Here is a 27,561-nt window from a genome sequence, read left to right as displayed (position 1 = left end):
ACTTCGGCTATGCAAAATGTTCTAAGCCAATTTTTTGGGTTATGTAAACTTGGTTTCCAAGTGGGCAATAAGAGATGAATGAAAGAGAGTCAAGAGACACCTGGGCCATGTTGTCTAGTGGTGTGGCACCGATGTTGATGCAATGATGTTGTTGCCTATGGTTGATGTGGCAAACGTTGTTGAGACACATAGCTAGACCAAATTTGCTGCACTAGGATTAGCTGGAAGTGGAGTGAAGGAGAGATTGTCAGATTCGTGGAATCAATTTCAAGAAAGATGAATATCTGTGAGATTGAGCAATGAGGAAAGAAGTGTATTCAAGATTGCAGTGGTTGAGAAAGAGAGACTATTCTATGCTCGCTGTTTGGAAGAATATTGACTTGCTCAATATCCCATTAGTATCTTGCACGATTCTCAAGCCAAACATTTGGAATTGACCACAACAGAGACTGCCATGAACTTGCTTACCCTTTCTCAGAAAAATAAGGTAGCCCTTATGCGACATCGTTCATGTTTTGTCGATTAGCATGCCGGCTTCCATACTAACAATTCAATCATCTTTCAATTTCCCTTATCCTCCCCCCAAAAAATAAATAAAACAAAATAAAATGAATGAACAAAGTTTATTGAACAAAGACGACAAACAATATCATTCTCAAAAAAAGAAGCTATTCCAGCTGTTATTCACTTTGCAACAAACACACCAATAATGCATCAACATGGTTACCATCAATCGAACTCAACTCTTCCTTCAATTCTTCAAGTATTAGAGGCCAGCCATTCAAGTCCTAAAGTATAGAAACTAGCCATTCAAATCTTCAAGTTTTCATCAGAGTCTTCATTAGCCACCATTAGAACCTCTTTTCACAGACCATTTTGCCTTAGTTCAATTCACATTCAAGTCTTCAAATACTGAAACCAAGTTGAAATTATATAAAGTTACCAATTGAGCTCCTTACTAATGTTAAACATCACTTTGACAAATATTCATTACTGGAATCCACAACAGTTAAAAGCCACAAATTTAAAGAAAGCTATCATAAAATTTTCAAATAAAAAAAGAGGTTCAACCAAATCACAAGCCCTACAAGAACTGGCAAATCTTTCATTTCCAATTGAAATTATATACTCCATTGAAGTTAAAATTATCAAAAAATCTCCAAGAACACTTAAAGATTTAGCACTTAGTTGAAACCCAATAAAACTTTCTTGTATAGAGCGACAAAATTGAACTCCAGAATACAAACAAGAATAGAAACCAAACAAAGCAAGAAACTAAAAGTTATTTGCACCTTATCATTATTCATGAATCAAACAAGAGCAGCAAAAAGAATAAAAGCTCGTTAACATATTTCCAAATTCATCAATCAGAGACAATTTGAGAGCAAATGAAATGAGGATAAAGATCCATTTCTTCACATTGCCAAACGTTCAAAATAAACAATTAATGCAGCAGGAAAATGAAGGGGTAATAGGATAAAACTCATCAAAATATTGCTAGTTATTAAGAACGTTAATTAGAGGATAAAGAAGCTGTACCATTTCCACGTAGATGTACATGGTGATGATGAACTTTCTGTTTGCAGCTGTAGAACTTGGTGAGCAAGTCTGCAAATAAAGGCAAATAACAGATTCATAATGACATAATTTCAGAACAAAAGCCATAACTGACATTGAGAGAGAGAGAGAGAGAGATTTGCATGGGATTTCTTGAAATGTTTGAGAAGAGTCCAGATACTTGTCGAATTGAAATATAGAGTAGAAGAGGTTTTAGAGATAAATTGAAAACGTTCTACAAACCCAGAAAATTTAGCCCACAAAAATCAAATTTTCTAAAATTAACCTGAGATTATACTGCAGGAATGGTGAATTGAAGCACCCCATCAACCCATCTGGGTATCAGAGTGAGAAAGATTGGGTATCCGTATCAGATACAAAGAGAGTGAGAAAATAGTGGAAGCAGTGGTAGAGCACATCAGGCATTAGCAACACATGACACCAACAGCAGTGCAGCACTGCACTCTCTGCTCAGAAACTTGAAGAAGAAGCTGACTGGGGGATTACATTGGAAATTTTGCATTTTTCAGTGAGATTCCTACAGGTTGGGAATAAGAAAACCACCAGAGACGGTAATTTAAGATTACCACATGAAATTCCTAGGAATATTCTCCAATTCCCTGAACCAAAAGGCCCCTAAGAAACATTATATTACATCATCCACTTCCACCAAGAAGAAAGAAATAAGAACTGTTAAATGAAAACATTATAACTATTATAGAATTGATAACAAGTAAATGATATAAAATTAAATTGCTTATACGTTTTACTTAAGTTTTCCAAAAATCTATACAATTGCACAACTTTCAACTAGATTTGTTTTATCCATCCTGTTTTTACCTACAAGGCTACAACTTTCCTAAAGCACATTCTTGCACCTATCTCAGAGACTTGTTATACGACAATTACCCCAGTAAAAAACACAGGCTTTATATAAATTAAAAAAATAAAACCCAAGTGCCCAACTCTTGCACAATTCTCATACTGTCTTAAAATGCTGCCTTTGATTGTTGTTTAGCAACAATATCTCATTGCATCACTCGTTACTATAAGGGTCTAATTTGAATAAACAAAGTTCAGTGTCTAGACGATGAAACAGAGGGATTTTCATAATGGATTCTTGATTAACAAGAATAACAAAAAGGGTTTGCAGACTACATTCACAAATTAACAACACTGTTAGCCTTTTAAGTACTTATAATCCAAAATGATGCCATGCAAGCTTCACATCTTCCCACATTAAAAAGCGATAGGAAACAAATGGTTTTCTCCTTTTTTTTTCCCCTTAATAAAAAACATCCATACCTTTCTCACCTGAGAACCATCCTTCAATTATTTAACTCAAACTAGGTAGAACTTAAGGAGCCTCTTCCAACATCATAACTGGAGCACTAGAACACAAAACCTTCAAATAGAAAGGAATGAATGAATCATAAAAACAGGAATTGAGGAGAGTTAACTTTTTCCTATAATTTGGAAAATATTAAGAAAAAATATACTGATGCAAATACCTTTGGTGAGGTACTTCTACCATCTCCATCCCCTAGTGTTTAAAAGATATATCCTGGCAAAAGCTTAACCCTCCTTACAAGCTCATCCTTCAATAGCTGCACATCCATTTGCAACAAAATAAATGCAATGAAAAAGATAAATCAATACAATTACAATTGCTACCCATATATATAATATTTATAAGAGCATGCTTTACATTTTAAAACTCATGCATCTCAGCTTGTAGCACATATTTTCATAAAATTTCTAAGCAACCAAAAAAAAAAAAAAAAAAAAAAACTTGCAAGGAACAAAGACTAATTAAATAAATTTGATAACCAAAATTATAGTACTAAATTAGAGGTTTTAGGGTTGAGAAATAGCCTTCCATTTAGAGAGAATAAACACAGTAGCTAGTTTTATACAATTTATATCTCAACTGATGCAGTTTAAGCTTTCATAGTTTGGTATTAACTAAGTTAAATAAGCAATGTGATCAATGTTTAAAATATAAACCATCAGCAAATCCTGAACTGACAACACATCATAAGAAAAAACCTGGAAGACCAAATAATTAAATATGAGTGAGTAGGCAGAATAGAAACTATAGATAACAATATTACCTTCAAGATACCTGCCAAGAGCTTTGTAGCTCAGTGGCATAGCCTGCTCTCCATTATTCCAGTGTTTGAATCCCCCCTCCCCTACTGTTGTAATTATTGAATTATCAAAAAACAACCTTCACGATGCCTGACAAAAATACAGAAGAATCTCTGATCTATGGAGAAAAGATCAAATGAATCTCAACCCACTGAAGCAGCCACATCAGAAAGGTCCTCAGAGCCAGATGTGCCCACAAACGGATCATTTTCCAAATATCCTTTTAACAATAAGCTCGCAACATCTACTTTCAGACCTTGGACATGTTCTTCAGATAAAGGCACACAGATTGCATTAGCTGGTATCAACCCGAGATCTCTCATCTCAATTAAGAGATTAACAGCTGAATTAGAATTGTGGGATCTACAAAGGAACTCACATAACCTAAAGTAATTATTACAACTGAGTTCTATCCTTGCATCAATCATCTCTTGTAGCAACTCTATCACCATTTTAAGATCTCTTTCTCCACAAAAAATATAGAGCATTACGTTATATGTATGTGCATTGGGAGTTAAATTGACCTCCTTCATCTGGTTATACAGGGTGCAAGCCTCTCCAATTCTACCACTCTTAAGAAGTCCACGGATAGCAACTGTGTATGATACAGCATCAAGTGGATGCTTCTCTACAACTGCTTTCCTAAATACTCTAATGGCTTTATAAAATTTTCCAGCCTTTATAAGTCCATCTGTAATTACAGTATGGATGTAAGCATCCTGACCAGGATAATTCATGATGATCCCATAGTACACATTAACTGCTTCATCAACTCTTCTCGCTCCACATAGTCCACTAAGTAATCCAACAAAACTATACTTATCTGGCGTAAAACCTCTATCAAGCATATCACTATATAACTCCACAGCAAGACTTGGAAACCCCGCGTTACAAAAATAAATTAGCAGTGCATTACAAACCACCAAGTCTGCTTCTATGACAAGTCCATGGACTAATTTGGGTAAGAGAGAAAACCTCTTAGACAAACATATGGTAGATAACAAAGAACAAAATGTATAAGAATCAGGTGCCATTTTTTGAGTTTCTAAATTTACAAAAACATCAACCGCATCATCATACCTTCCAACCTTGGAGAAACAGTCTATTAATACATTACAAAGAACCAAGTCAGGGGCATAACCTTTGGATTTCATGATATTTAAAACATGGAATGCATCACCAATCATTTTTGATTCCATAAGTCCCTTTATTAAAGTAGTATATGTTACAATATTTGGAGAACAACCAGTCTTACCCATCTTCTCCAATAGACTACACGCAATATCAATTCTACGCAGCCGGCAAAACCCATCAATGAGCATACTCCATGCATTCACAGATAACGGAATGCCCAAAATAATCATTCGACCCAACACTTGATATGCCTCCACTAACATACCCAACTTGCAAAAATAATTCAAAATCATCTCAAATGTCTCAACATTCGGGTAATACCCCATTCCCAACATCATTGTAAAAATCTCCCGAACACGAACCAAATCATTCAACTTACAAAAATTACACAATGCAATATTAAATGTCAAAAAATTAGGCAACTGGGTCTCCTTAAAAACCTTAATGGCTACATCAACACGCCCAATCTTGAACAATACATCCATAATTACATTACGCGCAAACGTGTTGGGCACAAAACCAAAGCAACCCATTTGCTCAAAAGCCTCAAAAACCATGTCACACATTCCTCCACGCCAATAAATCCTCAACAAAAGCAAAAAAGTTTGTGCCTTTGGAACACACCCAATACTCTCTAACCCCCAAACAACCCCTCCAACCGTCTCATACCGTAGCATAAGGCGGTTAACCACACCGACCATGTGGTCAAACGCAGTGGTATTATGGAAATAATTGGGTTGCTTAGCGCACCATAGAAAGAAGCTCAATGCAATCAAATCAGAAGTGCAGTTCAGTAAGGTGGAATGTACAATCTGATGAGTGAGAGTGATAAACAGCTTGTTATTTTTCTCGGGAAAATGTTGATGATTTTCACGGAATTTTTTATACTGTGTAGTTGGGTTAGTTGCACATACCGTCGCTGCCGAGGAGAGAAAACGAAGTGGCAGAACTGGTGCAATGAAGAAGAGGCGATTTGGGGTTGACCGTAAAAAACTCCATCTATAATATCTCCATAACATTTCCAGGAAAATTTTTATTTTCCCAGAAACCAAACGAAGCGAGTAGAGAAGACGAGCATGGTGGGCGGCTAGAGCTACCTCCGGTGTGATAAGTGGCCTAACCCAAGTAACCCATTCCGCTTTATATATTGAGGGGCCAATAATTAATATATGAAAAGTGCATATCTATAATTGCAAAAATAAATACTAGAGATTGAATACCTTACAATTTGGTCCTTTATTATTATTATATTTTTTTTATTGCTGATACAGTAATAATTTTTCTTTTCAATCAAGCAGAAAGTTCCTATCATTCAAATCTTCCATCCCTAACCAAACATACATAAGAGAAAACTAAATATTTTCTACCCCAACCAAACGAAACTAGGCATTTTAGGGATTTTGGTTATATACCAAATTTTCTACTATTGAATAGGGAAGCTTTGTTTTGAGAAAGAGAAGCATTTATATGATTTTTCAAATGAAATCAAGACACACATTTTAAAAAATTTTTAGATATATATCATGACATTTCTAAATAAAAAATACTTCTACTTCGATTTATTTTCTCATGATTAACTTATTATGTTAATTCATTAATGAAAATGTATTATTTTGATTATTATTTTTTAAATCTTTTATTTTGTATAACATTAACATACATACCTAACTATAACAATGATTGTATACTAAATAACCCAATCAAGTCATGTGTTTAAAATATGATTATCTTGAACATAAAATTTATGTTGATTACCTATATAACAAAGAAAGATATATTCAAAATTATTAACAAAAAAAAAAAAAAAAAAAATCAATCAATCAGTGTTTTCTAAAATATGAAAAACCAACAAGGGAAATTTGAGTACACTCATACTACATGCGAAAAAATAAATATATTACAGTTTACATATATTCATCATCACTTTTTGATGCAGATTTTGACAATGGACCTCTCTAGTAAAACTGTAAAAGTACCTAGAGTCCAGCCTCTAAATTTAGAGTATCAGCAAGCAGGAAGCCAGAAATTTGAAACCATTATAAATTTAGAATGCTATACTTCGCCATTGCCTCAAAAAAGGGCCTATTAACTGCCTATACCTAACTTTGAAGGAGAAAAAGCACCAAAATCAACTTCACAAAGGTGGTCTCTTTCTCAATTCTGAACTGGGGTTGGGGTTGAATCAGGCAAAATTAGAGGATTCTCTTCCTTTGAATTGCTTAATACTTGATCAGCATGCCACTTTGAGAAACCTTCAAGTGACTCTTGCATCCATGGATACTGGCAACACTCCTTTGCTTTAGGGACTGTTAGCCAACTTCTCTGACGAGTGTTCTGTTCTGGCCAAGACTCAAGTTCCTCAGTCACAAGCAAGGCAAACATGGCAGCTTTGCACAAACCATCTGGACAAAACTCATCTTGCAGGGTTTTGCTCTTAAAAATGTAGTCCCCCAGAAAATGCTGGGGGAAAAAAGACAGCCTTTATTCTATAAACAAATGGAACTGCTGGACAAAAGATGTCATTTCCAACTAAAACACACAAAATTAACCTTTTATGCCAGAAATGGCATCAAGGGATATCAAGCAATATGTTTTGCAGGAATATTAGAAACTCCCTATTTTCTTTAACAGTAGAGTGGTTAAACAAAGAAATAAGCACTTCATTAATTTCAAATTTTACTTTTAACAACAGCAAAAGCAGGAAAAAAGCAGCCAAGAAACCAATAAGGTCATCCTAAATTTATACAAATATTGAAATCTTGTTCTTTTTATTTTTATTTTTATTTTTTATAATTTTTGTTAGGGATTAGAAAAAAAAAAGGAAAAGAAAACCCTCCCTCATTAAAGGTAAAGTTACTATTCTATAACAATATATGCATGTACACAAAGGTACCAACGAACATGATTGAATATCAACTAAATGCCTCCTCCAACCCCAATCATTCTGAAACTCCAACATAAACTTCTGCCCATAAGCCATGTCTTCAACTTAGGGCTCTATTGCCCTTGTTGTTGGGAGGCAAAGAAGAAAGGTAAAAATCCATTTAATAATAATCCAGGTCAATGGATTAAAAAAAAAAAGGATTTTTTTAACAAAAATGTACAGATGGATTTGAGAGGAAAGGACACTTCAGCAAAGAAAAGGAGAATTAAGATAGAGATTCAAAGACGGAGGAGAGAAGAATGTGAGAGGCAATCCCAATAAAAGATTAGACTAGAAGGTTTATGCAAGGACCAAATATTTAAGGTAATGGATCCACCCCTAAACAGGGATTCCACCTCACCTCCCACTGGGCAACATGAGGACTAACTGAATACGCAACCAAGATATGGGGAGGGGGCTATCACAATGTAGTTGTGGCATGTGACTCCAATGTATTTCATGATCAGATATGATTCCACAATGAATTTAAAATAACTCTTGCATTTTGGCTCCCTTATCGTGCACCCAAAGCTCACAATTGCATGCAGCACTACTAATTCTTTTCCATGTAGGCTTTGATGCCTTGAAGTATTTTTCGTTCGTTTCAATGCAAAAAAAATTCCTCCTTGATGTCCTTGCACATAAAGTGATGCTCTTGTCTTTGATTGATTGATCAGACAATAATTTCAAGCTGGTAAGCTAATATTTTTGTTGGGTTTGAGAATTTGCAGGTTTATTACTGGGGAACAACTCAATGTTTCAAAGATTGTAGTACAGTCGGTGCTTGTTAAATCTAGGAAGTCAGATTGGTATGTGACCATAGCTTAAAACACTTGTACTTCAGGACTCTACATTTTATTTGATAGATATAAGAGATTGAGAGTCTATGTGCACACACATACACTTAAATATTTTTTGAGGAATCACACTATTAATTTTGGTGGTAAGATATTAACTTAAATCTTGGAGAGGAATCACAGTATGTAAGAGAGATTTAATGCGATTGACATATAAAGGCTGCACTTTATCTATCTCCAGATTGACACACATGAATACCAAAGCCACAGTCTAAGCGTGGGTGTCATGCTGGGAAAGGCCATTGTCATACAGGTGATGGCCCTTTTCATAAAAGAGACCTTTGATTGAATTTTACATACACCAAGGAAAAGCGGGTTTCAAGGGGTGGTAGAGGGACACCAGCTGATGAATAACCAATAGGCTAACGGGCCTCCAATGGACCAGAAAAATTAGGGAAAGAAGTAAGGTCAATATATCTTTTCATACTCATGAATTGCTAAGAATTGCAATCGAATGTTAGCAAGATACATTGCAGATCAAAATTGTTTTCTTAGTCTTCATAAAATGTTATGCGTGACTTTTACTAACAGGTGGTATATGTCTTCCATGAATATGTATCCCATGCCTATGTCATCTATTGAAGAAAAAGAACAGGATGTTCTAACTCTTTCTACTTCCACAAAATCCTTAGGGTACCGATGGGAAAGTTTCCAAAGTGCTTAATGGATATCTAGTCTAAAATTCCTACATGAATATGTTAATCTATGAAAGTAAATGGGGATTTCTTAATCGATTACATGTGTCAACTCATTCACACTCACTAACAAATGTGTGCATAAACAAACACATTTCCACTATACACACAATCAACTTAATAAATTACAAATGCTTTCAGCCTCCTAAAATAGCAACTTTCTCACACCATTGAAAAATGATAATACGATTAAGACTTGAAAAATAGCATACACAGAGAAAAAGATAACAAATTCATTTCTCCATACCACTAAATTGCCTCGAACTCCAGCCTCTTCTAAAGCTTCACGTTTTGCTGCCTCCTCAACTGTCTCATCATTTTCCCAGCCACCCTATAACCAAACAAATTGCAACAGCAAAAGCACAAATAGTACTTTATTATTTCTAATTCCTTTAGGGAGACAATGAAATACAAATACTAACTCGGTCTGTAACAAATCAATGATTATCACTCTGTTATCAACATTTCACTGTATGTTATGCATGCAATTAAGACTATATTATATAATAAAATTTACAATATAAATTTTTAAAAAAACTGTGGAACTTGGTGACCATTCAGACATAAAAAACTATATGGAATTCAGTTTGGCTCTAACAGTAAGGGAGAAAGAGAGATGCTTTTTGCCCAAGGATAGGAAAACAGAATTTCGTAGGAGGTTGATATGAAGCGTAAGGAGGTGAGAAGTGCTTATGATGTGGATGTAGGGAAAGCCAAGATGACTTGTATCTTCATTCCTTTTCTTGCTATTGTGGCCAGGGGAAAAAGAAAGGTGGGGGTGGGGGGGGGGGGGGTTGTGGGGGGATTGGCAATGTTATTTCAAGCAAAAGTGGGATAGAATATGAATAGAAGGGGGATGTTGAAATGTTTAAGATGTAATCTTTCATAGAGCTCTGAATGATAAGGAGGCAAAGGCAGTTTAAACATTGTTTGATGAGTATATCGTGGTCTCTGTTTTGGAAGAAGACCTGTACTAAAAGTGAAACTTTGAAGCCTTGGCAGACAATTACAAAATGAATTTTTCAACAAAACAAGATCCAGGTTCAGTGGCTCTTCCAGGCTGACGGCTTATTGCACAAATTTATCATAAAAGCTTACCTTATAAGTAGAAATTGGAAACCTCTAATAAAATTTGCAAGTGAAAGGAAGGGGAAGAAAATATAAACAATTATTCAAGGTCTTTGGAACATCTTAATTTTCCTCTTTTGGTGCTTGTGTGCTTCTAGAAGTGGATACTAATTACTGGTTCCTTGCTAGATTGGCGAGATCCAATAAATTCACTTCAAAGTCTTGGAATGTGGTCTGCTATGTAATTTCTTATACTTTTCTAGAAGGCGTAATGTTAACATTCTCAAAATCACCTAACTACTTGTTTCAAGTGGAACTACTACTAAGACTCACATTCTTGGGTGCTAGTATTGAAAAAGCCTGTAAAGTTTCTCATTGGGATTCTTGGGAGCCCATCTGTTCAGGATGAGGCACTTTTATGGGTAGAAGGGCTTTGCATTTTAGGCCATTTAATCTTTTTTGGTATACATCTTAACAAACTGGCTTCAATAAGATTTCTGCTTTCAACAAGAGAGAGAGAGAGATTTTTTAAACACCATTGATTTCTATTTCTATGTGTTTCACAAGTTGAATGACTAGCTAAAACAGTTGCTTTTGGCAACCAAAAATTAGTTAAAATTTTTTAGTGTATCCATTCCAAATTATATTCAACATTCCTTTCTAGAATTTAATGGTTTACAACAAAAGTTGTACTTGCTCTAAAACTATTTGAAGCTAACCCCGGCTTGATCGCCAAAGTCATGCCACAACAATGTCAACAAAACCTTAGTCCTAAAATTTTGGGGTTGGCTATCACCAAACTCATACCATTAACAGTTAATTTTACCCGTTGTCCATGCATTTGTGTTGTGCACTGCTGTAGACTTTTACAAGGGCTTAACCACCATACTCATCAATTAACCTAAAGAAATAAGTTGCCTAACACCTTCCCACTCTCGAATCTAGCTTCCATTTCTTGCACCTTCCCACTCTCGAATCTAGTTTCCATTTCTTGCATCTATCAACAAGTCATTTCTTATAATGAATATCAGGGCACATCCTCATCCCCCCACCAAAAAAATGAAAAAGAAAAAGCATCGACATAAAAAAAAAAAACAGTTTCGAACATTCCGTTTGCTGTCAAAAGGCAAACATAGTACATACAGAAGTACTGTCTTAAATCCCAAGTATATATATACATTCAAGCTAAGTGAAAAGTGAAAACTTTCAAGGACAGCAAATACGAATAAAATCGTTATATGCAATTATTCAATAATACACAGCTTTACAAGACGTGACAACAAAAGAAAACATAACACAATCGGAGAAGACAATAAGTGATAACGGCCAAAACTAATCAATCACAATAAAAAGCCTTATATTCTCTTCTTTTTCTTTTTTTTTTTCCTTTCTTAATTTAAAATTTTAATATAACAAAGATTCTGATTCTAAAACATAAAAAATACAATCATTAAAAAAAAATTATAAACCTTAGGGAAGAGAAGACCACGTCCACTAGTTGAATTGATCATGAGTAGCTCCACAACATCATTATCCAACGTTCCATCACTATTTTTACTAATCTTAAAAGGAATACACCTGCCATATTATATATATATAAAATACATAACCAAATTTGCAAAAGAAAATTTTAGCAACCATATATAGCCAATATTATTTTTGAAAGACTGTAAGAAAATGAAGCAATACATATATATATATATATATAACATATATACCCAGCAACAAGACGGCAACCGTCCTTGTAACGTTGCAGATGGCGACCAGTACGAGCCACCAATTCTGACATTTCTTCTGCTTCTTGACTTGCTGCCCTACTCTGTTCTTTCCTTCAACTTAAAAAAAAAACAATAATTTCACTACTTTCTATATATGACAAATTAACACCCGCCACCACGAGACGACAACTAAAGAGTACATGTGACCGACCTTAATTAAACTAGAGAATTCGTAGCCTGACTGACTCCAAAATTTTGTGAGAGTTTTTGTTGCATCAAACCTGCTTATTAGCTTTCAAAATCCAAAAACTTTTTTTTTTTTCTTTTTTTCTGAAAGAAAATATTAGAATGGGATGGAAATAAATATGCATGCAAAGCACGGGGAGGCAACTGGCCAGTAGAGACGGTGAAAGGTCAACAGTGGGGTCCACGATGCCTTAGGTCTATTCTACGCTTTTCTCTTTTTTTTCTTTTTTTCTTTTTTTATATATTTATTTATTTATTTATATTTTTATTTTTTATTTTTTAGATAATAATCATTTAAGTACTGATTCTCTAATTTTCTTTTAATAGACTTAAAAAAAAAATTATTATTATTATTATTTTAAAAATGCTAAACTGAAAATTTTTAGTAGTTTTTTTCAAAAAAGAAACAAGGATCATGATTAGGCACAAATTTTTTTTTCCCTGGTCATGTTTAATGCATCGCTGTATTTTACTTTTTTTTTTTTATAGAAATCATACTTTAATTTAATTTAAGTATATGTTTATGTTAATCAAACCAAATGTGAGCATACTTACATTACATTTCCAAGGATACAAGTTTAGAGATATCACAATTTTAGGAATCTAAATATGAGAATATATCTTTATTCAGAATATTGTTGCCCATTTTTGTACCTAATATTTTGCTAGAATTTATTTATTTATTTGGTTAAAATATAGGATTTTAAAATAGCATACATAAGCAAATAATTTTTTTTTTTTTTTTAAATGTTGGCAATGTTGAAAATTTATAATTAAAAAAAGTCTCATACGGTACTATTCTGCCTTATTCGTTGGGCATGTTGCATGCTGTGTCATTTGTCACACAATGATACAAATCCCACTTTCCAATTAGAAGACTATGACTATAGTATTATGTCATGTTTGAAAATGACTATATGTCAATATAGTTGGCTTTATGTATTCAAAATCTGCAATAATGACCATAATAGACTTCAACTTGGTCCAGTTTTTGCGGTTGCATATATGATACCAAATAATATTAAAAAAAAAAAAAAAAAAAAAAGAGAATATCATGCCTTGCACTTTCATTAGAAATTTGTTAATAGTGCCAAAAACCTCTATGTGGAATGAATTGAATTCTCTCCATTTGAAACAAATTTGTTTTTTAATTCTGATTAAATATTATAGATTCATTTTTTATTTATTTATAATTCTGATTAAATATTATATAAATTTAAAGATGTAATATAAGGCGAGCTTGAGTTTAAAGCCTATTTGGTAAAGAAGAATTAAGTTTGGGGATAATAATAATAAAATGAAAAATTATATAAAAAGACCCAAAGTTTAAATCCTAATTCAGATCATAGTTTTTTTTTTTTTTTAATTTATTTTAATTTTTTATTTTTAAAATATATTTTTATATTAAAGTCTCATACTTATTAAACAATTTCAATCTGAATCTTATATCCATGTCCTCGTTGTTCCATGCAATAACTAAGTAGAGAAAATGGCGAAACTTTTGATAAAACTTAAGTAATTAGTTTTGATTTTCTAGCAATCACTTTCTTACACTAAACAAAACTTTCACTCTCTAAGAGGAGTTTTCTCTCTCTACCATCTTTGTTCAATAGCTACTAAATTTATTTATAAACAAGCTCTAAGTAAAACACAGAAGTTAATCACTGATTTCCCACTTTTCCCTACTTCATTTATATTTGAACAAAGGCTTCAAATATAAATGATTGCATAAATTTTGGACTTTAATTGACAAAATTAAAAACTTAGGATTTAATTCGAAAAGGTTCCGTATGAACAACAACAAACCAGTGTGTACTCCAGTGAAAGTGAATGAAAAACTACACTCAAATGATGTTGCAGAGAAATAAGACATAAATCCAGAACATTTTTATGTAATTTTTCCAAATAATAATAATAAGTTGCCTACTTTGTCTTGAAAGTGGAATGCAAAGTTGTTCCACCATGTTCCAACACTCACCTTGGTTGAATCTTCATTCATGTTCATTGATTTGGAAAACACCAAAATTTTGATTCCTAGAGGCCTTTTTGACACACTAGCAATTCCACTTGCATTTAGTGCTTTTTTATTTTTAATATTTTGGATGAGATGTTTGGGGCTCTCTTGAACTAGGGTAATGCCTTTGGCTCAAGGCTAAACTGAAAGGCCAACTCTGCAGTGTGCTTTTACTAGGGAATGATGAATGCCACTTCTTTTCTAACCAGAAAACATTCTTAGATTTATTGCCCTACTTGTCATTCTCTGATTCGTCAAAATTAAAGAGCTTTACTTTATAAGAGGATTTGGTTGCAGGGTAGGATATGATATACGATATGAATTGAGAATGAAGATAAAAGGGTATCTGAAATGCCATCTATAATTAGATGCTACAAAATCTATGAGAAATGGCTTTATTGCTTAAAATAACCTAGCGTACAGATTTAGAATCGTTTTTCAGTTAAAAAGGTTAGAGTCCAGAGGCTCTCTGACAAGAACCATTAAAATGCTTGTCACTTTGTTCTAAGGTCAAAAGACTCAAAACACTAGTTTTTAGTAAATTAGATACACACCGAGACTTGCGTGCACATAAACACAAAGTATTTGAGAGTAAAAACAAAAAGGGCTTACCATTGCACACCTTGTTGCAATGGTCACTCTATAAGAATAAGTGTTTGTGGGGTTGGGGGTAAGGGCCGGGATTTAAGTCTCTAGAATGGAGTTTCACACATATACAATTAGATTAGGTTAGAGTAGAATTTCTATCTTGTAAAAAAAAAAAAAAAACAAATAGGGATTGCAGTAAGCGAAGGACATAAGTATCATCATTACAGAAATTACAGCTAGAGTGACTGCTGATCTTCTTCAATGTTACAAATGATAATATCAATGTATTCAGCACAAAAATTACCATAAAAAAAATGTGTTTAATACAAGTCCTTAAAGGCTACATTTAAAGATATAATGAGTTTCAGCATTCAAAAGGTCTAATTCCTGGCTATAATCTGTGACTTGAATATTTAGTGTGATGAAAAGAGAATGCACATACCAAAGGGATGGGTATTTACCGGAATTATTGACATGTTGAACCATTTGAATATTTCAGTAACTCTTCACAATGTCTGACACTGAAGAATATGTTCCAACAGTTGCACAAATGACACCCAATACAGCTATTATGGTACTTGAAACAATCTGATTATGTAGGTGAAGAGAAATAGTGTCAAGAAAGGTAGGAAACCAATATACACATCAAAAAAAGAAAAAAAAAAAAAAGAAGACATGAATATAGTAAGTAAAGAAAAACATGCAAACATAAATGGCACTAGCTTTTCTGGAAGAATGCAAGAAAATAGGGGGGGGGGGGTGGGGGAAGAATATTGAAACGTGTTTTGTATACGGATCCCTAATAAGTCTCCTTTATGGTCTTATTGTAAGAACCAGTCTTGCATGGGAAAAATATAAACCAGGAATAACTGTCTCAAAAAATTTTGTTTTGAGAAACCGAGAGGGACTTGAAGGGCCGGGTCTTCTTACTTATTGCCATTAAATTTATTCAGCCTTAAGATCCTCCTACAACAAATTCTTTTCCTCTGATTTGAAAGACACTTTGCAGGGGACAATCAATGAATTTAAATTTACATTTGCTATTGAGTCAGTATTCACTGCCCTAGCCACTTTCATTGTTGAAGTAGAACTCACCATCTTATTAAATTAGTTTATTCTAGATCCACCTAATGGCCTTCTTTTCTTTTCTTTTTTATTTTTAATTTTCCCATCATCAGATTTCACCATGCCATAAAGGAGATATTTTTATGTATCATTTTGGGTTCTACTGTTTACAGCTAGTAATGGGCATATTTTTAAATTTTAAGGAATTACTCCTATCTGCAATAAACAGAGCCCACAACTATAGTCTTCATATCAGCCGTTATCTAAAGTGACATGGTATTGTGTAGCACCAAATTGCTGTCAGATTCTTCCCCCATATGTATAGAATAATTTTCTTCCAAAATGATTTTGAATAAAGAATATATATATATATATATAGAGAGAGAGAGAGAGGGAGAGAGAGAGAGAGAGAGTAAAACTCTGCTTACCTGTGTCCTTGTAGCTTTATTCCCCTTGATTTTTAAAAAACATAAAGCTGGCATTATTATTGACTGGATCAAAGACACATCCATCCATTAAAACATGTTATGTCATGTTGGTTGGCATAAATCAGCATTTCAGAAACAATGCAGGCTATATACACCACAAACCAAGTGAATTTGTGTTTTGCAAGTGCAGAAACATTTATATCAAAATACAATGGCTTATGAAAATTAATGATCTTTTACGTCATGTTGCCCTCCAGAATCTTTGTTTAATAAAGTCAAACAAAATTCCTTTTCTTTAAGTAAAAGTTTCTTGACAAGAGTTTTGTGAAGAATCATCATTAAAATATTTAGAATGTTATAAAAAAAATGATTGTATGGAATTCTTACATGGAATTGATGTGGACTACAACTATGTATATATTGAACAAAGTGAAAGCTTACCACAATTATACTGAAGAGAGAACCAATTAAAGCCATAACAAGACCTGCAACCATTAAAAAAAAGAAAAAAGAGACTATTAAGTAATTGAGATCACTTGATAGCCCAAGAAGTTGTTGAAGCTGGAAGAGAATGAATCAGAAGTTGCAACTATTTCCACCAAATCCTTACAGGTTACACCTATAAAATGTTTCTAAATTGAAAGTAAGAAAAATTAATTACAAGAAACATATTTAGATGCATGATTATTTTTGTTTTGTAAATAAATTAGTCAGCAGGATAAAAAACTGAAAATTGCAATGTCACCAAAGTGGCATTAGTTCAAAAATGACCTAGTAAGAATCAACCCCTAGCTGACCTAATTCAGAATTTGAATTAAATCCAACCTTGATCCTAATCCATTTATACAAATGCCAATCCAATTACATCAGGGTCAGCAAAGGACAAGTTACTTGACACCACATTGGAAATACATGTAATATAGAACTACTTATATTTAATTGAAAGGATTCTTGCAGGACTGCAGCACATACTTCATAGCTTGTGCAGTGATTAAGCAATTCATTACATATTGCAAGGTCTCTAGGCTTGGTTTGAACAAAATGCTTCATAGCATTGGGCAAGAGGCTCAATCCGACTTGAATTGCCAACCCTTTAAACCCCAGAATATTTAGAAAACTACAATTATTATCACATAAAAATAATTATCAATATTTCACAGGAATATCATCAACATCAAGCAATCTTGTATGGTACATCACCTTTACCTTCTATCCCACTGTGAAGTGTAATTGACTCTAGAATGTAATGTAGGTATCATGTACGTTGTCAAAATGTAAAACACTTAGCTGACCACTCATTCGTTTCATCAAACGTAGTACAGATATACAACCTTCATCTATTTGTTTTGATTACTTATGAAATCAGATAACATGATTTCCCTCAGATTGCATAATTCGTGATCAAGTTAATTGCTGAGTAGGTTATATTGCAACTGTACAATCAAAATAACTTACAAAAGAGCATATGGGTTTATGTTGAACAAAAGTATATTATATTTAATTGCAGGATGTGGTAGACAAGTTTTATGTCCAGAAGCAAGTGAGTTTGCTGATAATATTTTGATACCTTTTACTATCTAACTAATAATATAAAATGAAACTAAGAACTGAAGTATTTGCCTTAAGTCAGATTATTTACCAAAAAAGGGAAGAAGAAAAGCCACACAAACTGAAGAAGCGACAAGTGCTGTTCTTAAAAGGACATAACACCAGAGACTATTTGAAACTCCAACCGGCAGCAGCTCCTCTATACTCCTTGCCAAAGGGTTCATCAATAGCGCATATTTGTTCAATGTTAAGGAATCAAAATCAATAAAAAGAATGCAGATAATGATTTAAAAAATGTAGCCTAATTTGATTTCAATAAATAAGTAATATTTGTAAAAAGGATATTTAGTGCACGGATTAATAACCTGCAGAAAGCAGGAAAGCCAAGCTTAGAATCCACATAAATGTTCATGACCCAAGTTCAAACACAAACATTGCATTTCCATGACAATCTCATACTTATTGTTGTCCAAATTGCAACTTTGGAAACAAAAGCGTCTGGTGGCATATTCAAAGTTATCTGGGACAATGTATTTTGACCATAAATGAGATACCCCATCACTGCAACACCCCCGTATATCAAGACACACAAAAGAAAACTGCACAAAAAGATGAAGTCAAGGCATGCGAGAATAGAAGACAAGTACAATGTGAGCCCAATCTAAACAACAAAGTTGTTTACCATATTAGGAGTGCCTTGCTAAATTTTGTCTTGTCAGCCATTGAGTGGTAGATATTTGGAAAAACAGAATGCCCAGAAAAGCAAAATCCATATGCACCAATTACAAATGGAATGCCACTCCAGTTCACTACTTGAGCAGTTTGAGGGAACTCAATTCCATCTATTGTACCAAGGAAAAGTACACATAGGGCTATCAAAACTGTTGCAAGGACCCCACCAGCTGCAAAATAGATGACAAGAATTCAGATGTCTGTGCAATTTCAAGAACCAATGGAGGCCTGCCAGAACATGTTTGCAATACCTGAAAGGTATGAGATCACGCGGAGATCCCTCAACCAAACGGTTGGCAGAACAATCAGGGCAATTAGAATTCCAAACAAGTGCATGGAGTCCAGATAAACACCAGCCCAATCCAATGATGTTCCAGGGAATAGCTTGGTGAGATTATCTCCTTCTAAAATAATAAATTCTACACAATAGGACTGAACATATGGAAAATAAGTGGATTAACTTGACCAAGATTGAAGGGAATATAATCCAAGGATTCAGAATCAGCGTGTCACTTACATATAATTCACCGTACAAAACAATCTGCACCAGGATCCAAAAAAATCAATAACATCAGAGATATTGGACACAAAACAAATCAAGGAGATGAGTAAAATAATTCATTTTCATCTCCCAAGATTAACACTTCAAAAAAGTTCATAAGAAAATGGGGCTAAACAATAGAATTCAAAATAAATTAATTGTAGACAAATTATCATGTCTGTATATACACAATGAACTAACCAAACATGAGATTAAATTGAATCCATCCAATTTAAACTAATCAATGTTAATTCAAGAGTTAAGATGTTCCGAATAAATTCTTAAACTGTAAAGGAATAGAGAACCAACAGTTTGGTATCAACAACTATAAAGAACTAGCCTGACCAATTTAAAAAAAAAAGATATCGTATTTCCATTTGAAGTTTCAAGCAAGCAACTCACAGCTATGAAAAGACGTCCATATCTTCCAAAAGCAGCTTCTCCTAAATCTGGGTAGGTTATGATGCCTTCTTTGCTCTCAAAGCAGTATCTCAGGAGGGAGGCAGTGTAATAACAAACAACTGCAAAAAAAACTAGGACTACCAAACTTGCCCAGCCACCTTCTTTCACCGTGTAAGGTGTAGAAAGAAGCCCAACTCCAGCCAGCACATTAATTCCTGCCTCAAAAAAAAAGTGAAATTATAAAACTATTCCAAAGACGGTCAGAAGATAATAAGTTCAAATTATAAAACATACACAGATGTCAAAAACTTCATTCATAATAATTTCAGTAAGTTATGTCATTACTCAAAGTTGAATCTCTGCTTCCTGGTATCTATTAAGGATAAATGAGAACATAAGAGATAAACAACTATTAAACTTTATATAATACATTAGTCATTCTCTTCTGATGATGAGTATTGGTTATTTGATACCTTTTCACATATATCAGGAATTTCTCCACCAGTACTAGAATGTATGATATATCAAAAAGAGGCTCAGATCAGATATCTAATCGTAATAGTAACAAAACACTAGACTATCATAGCTTACCATTGAAGACAGTCTGAGTAAGGCTGCAACCATGACCAATGGGTAACTCCCCAGTAACCTGCTTATGAAATGAGGCTTCCTCTGACAATGATGATTGTGCCCTTGAGATCCTATCCAAGTCTTGCTTTTGGTAACTTCTTTCATAATCAGACAATAAAGGAGACTTTCCATCGAGGTCTAAATTACTTTTAGAATGATTGTCAAATCCAAAAGATGTAACACTTGGGCTAGGACCAAGATATCCAAAATTTGGTGATGCTGCGATGGTATAAGAATCGGTAGTCTCTCTGCAAGAATTATGTGAATTATATTAGGAACATATGTCATTTAGAATTGGCTAATTTTTTGACAAAATGCATTTTACTTGTAATTGGGTAAATCTAGGATGTGTTTAATACTTTAAGGAATAAGAGTTCAAGTCCAAGTGTTAAAGTTATGCAAATCTGTCCAAGAATCAAGTGAAAAAGTGTTACATTTTAAAACTCGACAGTTAGCTTAGACAGCATCTATTGAGGTTTAAAAGGCATGTTTATCCCGATGCTCGACAGCTGCTTGATAGATAACCTATCTATCGAGATTTACGAAAATCAGTTTTCAGATTTGATTTCACACATATCTGTGTATACTTGTTTAGGTTTTCTTTTTTCTCACAACTCTAAACATATATAAGAATTATTTTAAAGCCCATCATAGCTAATGAAACTTGATGCAAAGGTTTTGTTCAAGCACATTGTGATTGGAGACAAATTTGCCCTAGTTCATCTTTCTCTTGAAGAAATTGCTGCGTTTGTACGTTGTAGGGTTTTGTAACCAAGGAACTTCGTGATTTTCATCATGTTGATGAATTAAAGAACTTTGCAACTAACATTCTTCTCAAGTTAGTAGTTAGTCACGTACTTAAATCTGTGCATCGATTGGTTAGTCACATATTGGGAGTCGTGCATTAAAAATGAGAGATTGTCACTACAAAACAAGTCCAATTGTGTATTAGGGTAAGAGTTCAACTGTAAGTTGGTATAAGGTACTGGGATTTCTTTACTTGTAACTGCTTGTTGTGATAATAGTGGATTCTTGAGAGTGATGACCTTGAATCACCCGATGGAGGTTTTGCTTTGGAGGTTTTTCCCATTCGTAAATAAATTACCGTGTCAACTTTATTTTCCACTGCATATTAACTTAATTGGTGATTTGTTTGTATTATCACACATATTGCATGCTAATTAAATTAATTAATTAACTTGGCTAATTAATTAGCCAAGTTAATTAATTAATTGGTTAATTCATCACAAGAGGTCAATACATTTTTGACCTATCACGTATGTACTATACATATGCTTTGGGTGTCTTATCAATTTAAGCACCAGGCTGTAGGACATATTGATGTGGCAATTGGCAAAGCTAGCTAAGTTACTTATTCATGTTTTCATGTGTGTGAAAAAAATCATTTTCAATTCTATAATTCTAGAATTTGCATCACATTGCTTAGTTCATATGTGCAAAACATTCATTTCCGGCAAGATATTCTTTCTAGATAGGTGGATAGATAGGGCTACTAGTTGCTTGATCAGGACCCTAGCTTTATTGCAAGCCAAAAACCATGACGAATTCCCCTTCCCTTTCTATCCACAATAGTAGAAACAAAGGACTTCCCTACACCCAAATTATATGTAATGTAATGCTTGGTATGTATTATGTATCATATGAGCATGATAAATATTTGTACTTCCCATGTGTCATCAAACACACCCTAAAATATCCAAGAGCACCATGATAATACCATTTGTTGCCACATAGGTTACTGAACTTAACATATAATTGGAGGAATATGATTTCCTAAACCAATCCTCCATTTTAAGAGTCTGTTGAAAATTAACACATAAACAGGCTATGGACAGTAATATATATATATATATATATTTTCACAATATTCATCAAGCTATTCAATATTGAGATCTTAAATCTCATCATGTTCACCAATATCCTTGTTAGGGCAATTTATTGTCCCTCTAGCATAGGCAAATTGACTTAATAGAAATATCATCCCCTAAACCACCAAGCTTTGATGCAGTCTAGTTATATGACCTTGTAAATGGGCAAGCTCCTCCTCCCACACACTTCCAAGGGGTAGCAATGACACTATTGCCATTCTAAAAGTTCACTTAAGACAACCTGGACACATGTTTGGATTGAAGCGTATGAAATGAAACTCCATACATTTCAAACTAAATCTGAATAAAATATACAAAATTATTTGATACCCTAAACTATTGATTTTAGATTGTAAATTCGGTTCAGCACTATGATGCTTAAAGTAACATATAGGCTAAGGTTGAAATGAAAACTCATAAGTTGAACAGGATTACTGGCTAAAACCACATCTCAAGCAGACTAATTAGACAATCTAAGCTTAGTTGAAGCCCCTTAGTTCCAAAAAAAAGCATAAAGTGCGGACATTACCTAATTCTTGATAAAATTTTGGAGTTTAAATGTTAGTGACCATAGAACATGTCTGACATACTGGCTTATTTTCATGCATGTCAAACAGAAAAGCTAGAATGTACCACATATACACGTGACCTTATTTATATGACTTATCTGCCAAACTATTAGTCCCCACTGTCTCTAACTACCTAGGCAGTCCCCACATTAACTGTTCATTAACATTGATTTGAAAGAGTTTTATGGGCTAGTTCTCTGTGCAACAAAAACTTTTTATTCAGAAGGAAAAAAAGAAGTACCACTCATAAAAAAATTAAAATTAAAAAAAAAAAAAAAAAAACCTACACAAACTCTCTTTGGTTCAACAGAAATTATTATCCAATATTTTCTAATGTCCAAATAAAAGCCCTAAATAATTCTCAAAAAAAAAAAAAAAAAAGTACATACAAGCTGTTTTTCATCCCAAGTGAAAGAGAGAGAGAGAGAGAGAGAGAGAGAGAGAGAGTCAATTTCCAGTTAAAATTTTATTTTAGTCTACAGAATTTTAAATGACTTGACATTGAATATATAAAAACAAAATTAAGTTTTTTTGAAATTGGTATTTTCTTGACTGTTTCAAATTATTAATTTTTATGCAAAACCAAACGGAGAAGATTGTGGAAAACACTTACCTATAACTCTTTGGCCATTGCTGAGAAATGAAAGAACTAGAAGGAGAACCCTGTAAACCTCCTTCAACATTTTCAATATCACTGCTGCTAATATTACTACCAGCACCAGCACCACCATAACTCTTGTTCACTTCAAAAACATCATCAACACTCTCATCCAACAAAAACTGTTCAGCTTCTCTCCCCTTATCCTTTTCTGCAGCCATTTTGCACTATCCACTGGGATGACCTCTCTCTAGCCACACACACAATACCAAGCAACTTAAAAAGGCTGTCTTTTTTGTTTCTGGGTTCTTTGTCTTCTTGGGAAATTTATAGTATTGAGAGACATGTCGCGAAGGATCCAGAGTGTACTTGGAAGCGGTCCAAAATATGAGTCACTGATAAGTCTTTTCTGAGTGAGTTTGGGTTAAAGGTTCACCGCAACGGGGTTTTTTTTTTCCTTCTTTTTAACAGTTCTATAAACCGCCGCAAGTTTTGCCGCAGCTATTCTATGCGTCAAATTATGACCGTTTGATTGTCACTTTCAATTAGACTAACTATTTTTCCCCACCGCTTCTAGTCTACCATGTAGACAGTTGTGATACAAATTGTGCAGTTTTACCTAGTCTAAGAATTTTTCCGCATTTTAGGCAAGTACTATTTGGAACAATTCACTTTATGAACAAAAAGAGGGTTGTGAAAAAATTTGTCCTCTCTTTACCAGGTTGTTAAAAAAAAAAAGAAAAAGAAAAAAAAGCCTAAAGTTTCAAAATTAGGATATCTAATTCTAGCATATTAGACCATTAGTAGCTTATTCTAGTATTTTAATGAATATTTTAACAATTGAGCCCAAAATAATTATTTTTGGCCCCCTCCTCCCAATAAGTTACAAATTGGCCCATGAAAATGATAAAACCCAATTGGCAAATAACTATACTACAACATCTGTATTACTGTGTTGGCTGTTTCTTACTATTTCTTCTTAGATTCAAGTTATTTTTTTTATGAATGTTAAGATTGACTATTTGAATTTTCGTGAAAAAGATATGACTATTTTTGCTGAAAAGAAAAAAAATGCGCAAAGAAAAAATGAAGAATGATAGATGAATACAAATTACAAACCAAGTTAATGTACTTGTAGTGAGTGAGAGTGGGGTGTGTGGGTAGCCATTAATTAGTGTGTGGGGGTGGGATTGCAGGTGTGTTTGGCTATTAATTTTTAACTTAAAATATTTAATTTAAATTTTTTTTTTTAACTTACTACTTACTAGTTGGTTGTTTATGTGGGCTATTATAGAATTGAATAGTTGTGTTAATAAATTGGTACTAATGTGTAGTGTACAGTCATTAGTATTACAAATTTTATTATATAAAATTTATAAATTCATGTATCATTAATCAAAAGAAAATTAGGATTGAAAGGGAGATTGTTGCAAAGTTTAGTACAAAACCAACTATAGATGATTTTTGTTATTTAAAAGAATGTTGAATTCTATTTTTAAATTATTAATTTAAAATGTATTAATAAACGGTTATTTTGTTTCTTCTCTCTTTTGTTGATATTTTCTTAACATTAAATATATGCTAATTTATATTTTAAAGAATTTTTTTTATTGAGGTTTTGGCCCCCCTAAATTTTGGTCCTAGTTCTGTCCCTGGCCATGCTTCCTGATATGGCTAAACTCCACTACTGCAAACTGGCTTACAAGTAGTTTGGCATCCTCAATCAGATTACCAAACTCAGACAGCGATGGAACATTGCTCTGAATAGCTTCAATTGTCGTCTCCGAATCTCCCTCTAATAAAGGTTTTTTTTAGCCCGTTAATAAAGGTATTTTTATGTATAGCTCAAAATGACAGTTTTAATAAAATATCAATGTTTTGTCCACGTTAGTAAAAAAGTTATTTTAACATTTTACTCTATTCCTGTTATTTTTATTTATTTATTTTTACTTTCAGTTTCCTTTATTTGATTGCCTTAGGAAACACACACATACATACAAAATGATCGAAAAATGCTTCACCTCGTTGAGTCTCATGCTCTCCTCTCAAATATTAACAAACAGAAATTCACGACCATTTTCTGGGTCTTCAAACTGAAACCCAACAAGAAACTAAGAAATCCAATAATAAATTCACTTTGAAATCGACTTAAAACTACCACTAAGCATTAATCTCCTACCATCGCAAGCATCCACAACCTTAAAATAGTCTCATTCATCAAATGTTCTATCATTTTCTCATTTTTTATATTCTAAGATTAGGGTGGCAATTCATGTTAGCGGGGTCATGTTCATGTCATGTCGATATATGAGTATTCAAATAAATGGTTCAACCTTAAACCTGACTCATTTAATAATCATGTCAAACCCCCTCAACCCTAGCACAACCCATTAATTAAGTGGGTTGACATGACACAACCAATTTCAACCTGTTTAGTACACAATCTAACAAATATAAACTAAAAAAAATATTTTTTTGGGGTAAAATGTAACACCCCATAATTTTATTACCAATTTCTTTCTTATACATAAATTAAAAAGGAGGACCATAATTAAATGGATTTAATTGATTCGGGCCTAAGATATTTAAATCAAATAATTATTATGGTATAAGGGGCCTATGTGAGATGGCATAAGTATATATATATATATATATATATATATGGGCCTTGATAAGTTTTAAAAAACCCTAGTCTTTTTCCTCTTAAGCTACACGTGTGTGTGTGTATATATATATAAAAGAGGTTTCCTTTAATTTTAGCCGCAACACACGATTAAGCTTTTCTTTTCTTCTCTACGGCTATGCTTGAGAATTTCAAGTATGGTTTTCTCCTGCTCTAAATTTAGAAAGTTGGAATATCTTAGCAATTGTTCCCACGCTTATAAGAAGACATGGGTCTATGCATCTATTATTGTTGGTACCTAGTAGAATATAATTGGGAAAGCTGACCTATCATTTTATTAATGGGAAAGCTGATCTATGATTGTTACAATATTAATATAGGCATGGTACATATAGCCGTATGGTCCTCCATAGCCTTTGAGATTGATTGGATAAAAAAATAGTACCTGATAAAGTAATAGGCTTGGACTTTTTCAATTTAAGTTTGTCCCCATGTGAATGGGAAAAGGTTGCTTTATGGTTGATATATATCTTCCTCATTAGTCATCATCCTTCTTTTTTTTTTTGAGAAACTAGTCATCATCCTTCTAGTGATGTGTATTCATCTCTAATTCATTGTAGTAGGCAGCAATACTTTTCAAGCCTATAATATCTTTTTAGCCCTTATAACGTAGTAATAAGAAATAATTTATTATCTAAGTTAACCAATTTATCATCCCCATGTGAATGGGAAAAGGTTGCTTTATGGTTGATATATATCTTCCTCATCAGTCATCATCCTTCTAGTGACGTGTATTCATCTCTAATTCATTGTAGTAGGCAGCAATACTTTTCAAGCCTATAATATCTTTTTAGCCCTTATAACGTAGTAATAAGAAATCATTTATTATCTAAGCTGACCAATTTGTCATCCACACATTGCCATTGTTCAAAAATTTGTCCAGATTTATCATTTAAGTTTGGCAGCATTAAGGGAATAATGGGCTAGCTATGGGATTGATAAATTAAGATATAATATTGGCTTCAACTATATATTAGATTTATCAGATATGATTATAATGTGGCTTCTAAGAATTGTAGTAGACTATATGATGGTTGGAAACGTAATGAAATGCTAGAGATCTATAGAGTTGTAGTACAATCATGCCAATTAATAGACAGTGAGAATATTTGAAATAGAACAATTGGAACAAAACTGAAAATGAATCGGAGAGTGAAGTAAATAAATGGAAAATTTTGGAAATATCAGTGTTGTTCAAGATTATATTGTTTAAGTATGAAAACAAATTTTAGTAGGAAATTTGTGTATTGATGGACTTATGTTTGGTGTTGCTAGGTTCTAATTCTACTAATTTATTGTGACTCAAGGGTGGTTGATTTCTTTCTTCTTCTTCTTTTTTTTTTTTTTTTTTTTTTTTTTTTTTTTTTTTTTTTTTTTTTTTTTGTGCAAATAAGAGGTAAGTGGTGTTTACTAATTTGGGGATTTTCCCAAAAACAGTTTTGATTATGAAACTATTCTTATCTCAAAGAAATATGTTGATATTCTATGAATATATTGATATTCTATAAACGTTTGATGTGCACAT

The 27,561-nt window shown here is 33.3% G+C and overlaps 3 protein-coding genes across 7 annotated transcripts; all 3 read right to left on the bottom strand.

The window, feature by feature from the left end:
* Positions 1–604: 604 nt before the first annotated feature.
* On the bottom strand, positions 605–5,965 carry LOC115953471 (putative pentatricopeptide repeat-containing protein At1g16830). Of its 4 annotated transcripts, XM_031071125.1 has the most exons (6): positions 5,757–5,965; positions 3,672–5,654; positions 3,069–3,164; positions 2,863–2,962; positions 1,540–1,608; positions 605–912 (listed from the first exon to the last, which is right to left on the bottom strand). In XM_031071125.1, exons 1-2 carry the CDS (start codon positions 5,859–5,861, stop codon positions 3,852–3,854), a joined length of 1,908 nt encoding a protein of 635 aa, XP_030926985.1. In that variant the 5' UTR covers positions 5,862–5,965; the 3' UTR covers positions 605–912; positions 1,540–1,608; positions 2,863–2,962; positions 3,069–3,164; positions 3,672–3,851. The 4 variants fall into 4 exon arrangements, with proteins under 4 accessions (XP_030926985.1, XP_030926982.1, XP_030926983.1 ...); XM_031071122.1 differs by having other exon boundaries at positions 3,672–5,965; XM_031071123.1 differs by having other exon boundaries at positions 2,872–2,962; positions 3,672–5,965.
* Positions 5,966–6,722: 757 nt separating this feature from the next.
* On the bottom strand, positions 6,723–12,279 carry LOC115954092 (nudix hydrolase 16, mitochondrial-like). Its single transcript, XM_031071958.1, has 4 exons — positions 12,104–12,279; positions 11,855–11,963; positions 9,565–9,648; positions 6,723–7,302 (listed from the first exon to the last, which is right to left on the bottom strand). Exons 1-4 carry the CDS (start codon positions 12,172–12,174, stop codon positions 6,997–6,999), a joined length of 570 nt encoding a protein of 189 aa, XP_030927818.1. The 5' UTR covers positions 12,175–12,279; the 3' UTR covers positions 6,723–6,996.
* Positions 12,280–15,141: 2,862 nt separating this feature from the next.
* LOC115953642 (amino acid transporter AVT1A) lies at positions 15,142–23,799 on the bottom strand. 2 transcript variants are annotated; one of them, XM_031071382.1, is made up of 12 exons: positions 23,369–23,799; positions 20,259–20,545; positions 19,668–19,882; positions 19,242–19,265; positions 18,976–19,156; positions 18,675–18,894; positions 18,456–18,591; positions 18,338–18,357; positions 18,084–18,229; positions 16,886–16,929; positions 16,445–16,468; positions 15,142–15,539 (listed from the first exon to the last, which is right to left on the bottom strand). In XM_031071382.1, exons 1-12 carry the CDS (start codon positions 23,572–23,574, stop codon positions 15,447–15,449), a joined length of 1,596 nt encoding a protein of 531 aa, XP_030927242.1. In that variant the 5' UTR covers positions 23,575–23,799; the 3' UTR covers positions 15,142–15,446. The 2 variants fall into 2 exon arrangements, with proteins under 2 accessions (XP_030927242.1, XP_030927241.1); XM_031071381.1 differs by having other exon boundaries at positions 16,445–16,507; positions 23,369–23,798.
* Between the last annotated feature and the right edge of the window lie 3,762 nt (positions 23,800–27,561).

This window comes from Quercus lobata, chromosome 7, assembly GCF_001633185.2.
Source record: "Quercus lobata isolate SW786 chromosome 7, ValleyOak3.0 Primary Assembly, whole genome shotgun sequence".
Classification (NCBI taxonomy): Eukaryota; Viridiplantae; Streptophyta; class Magnoliopsida; order Fagales; family Fagaceae; genus Quercus; species Quercus lobata.
The sequence above is the reverse complement of the archived record's forward strand: the minus strand, read 5'-3'. Positions and strand labels throughout refer to the sequence as shown.

What these genes read in the sequence shown, in the direction of transcription:
- LOC115953471 (XM_031071122.1), bottom strand. Translation starts at nt 5,861, where the DNA reads ATGTTATGGAGATATTATAGATGGAGTTTTTTACGGTCAACCCCAAAT.
- LOC115954092 (XM_031071958.1), bottom strand. Translation starts at nt 12,174, where the DNA reads ATGTCAGAATTGGTGGCTCGTACTGGTCGCCATCTGCAACGTTACAAG. An exon ending in GGTTGCCGTCTTGTTGCTGG is followed by an intron (nt 11,964 to 12,103) that starts GTATATATGTTA and finishes ATAATATGGCAG; the next exon opens with GTGTATTCCTTTTAAGATTA. An exon ending in GTGGTCTTCTCTTCCCTAAG is followed by an intron (nt 9,649 to 11,854) that starts GTTTATAATTTT and finishes GTTTGGTTATAG; the next exon opens with GGTGGCTGGGAAAATGATGA.
- LOC115953642 (XM_031071381.1), bottom strand. Translation starts at nt 23,574, where the DNA reads ATGGCTGCAGAAAAGGATAAGGGGAGAGAAGCTGAACAGTTTTTGTTG. An exon ending in ATGGACGTCTTTTCATAGCT is followed by an intron (nt 19,266 to 19,667) that starts GTGAGTTGCTTG and finishes ATCCTGGTGCAG; the next exon opens with ATTGTTTTGTACGGTGAATT. An exon ending in AGCAAGGCACTCCTAATATG is followed by an intron (nt 18,592 to 18,674) that starts GTAAACAACTTT and finishes CTTTTTGTGCAG; the next exon opens with TTTTCTTTTGTGTGTCTTGA.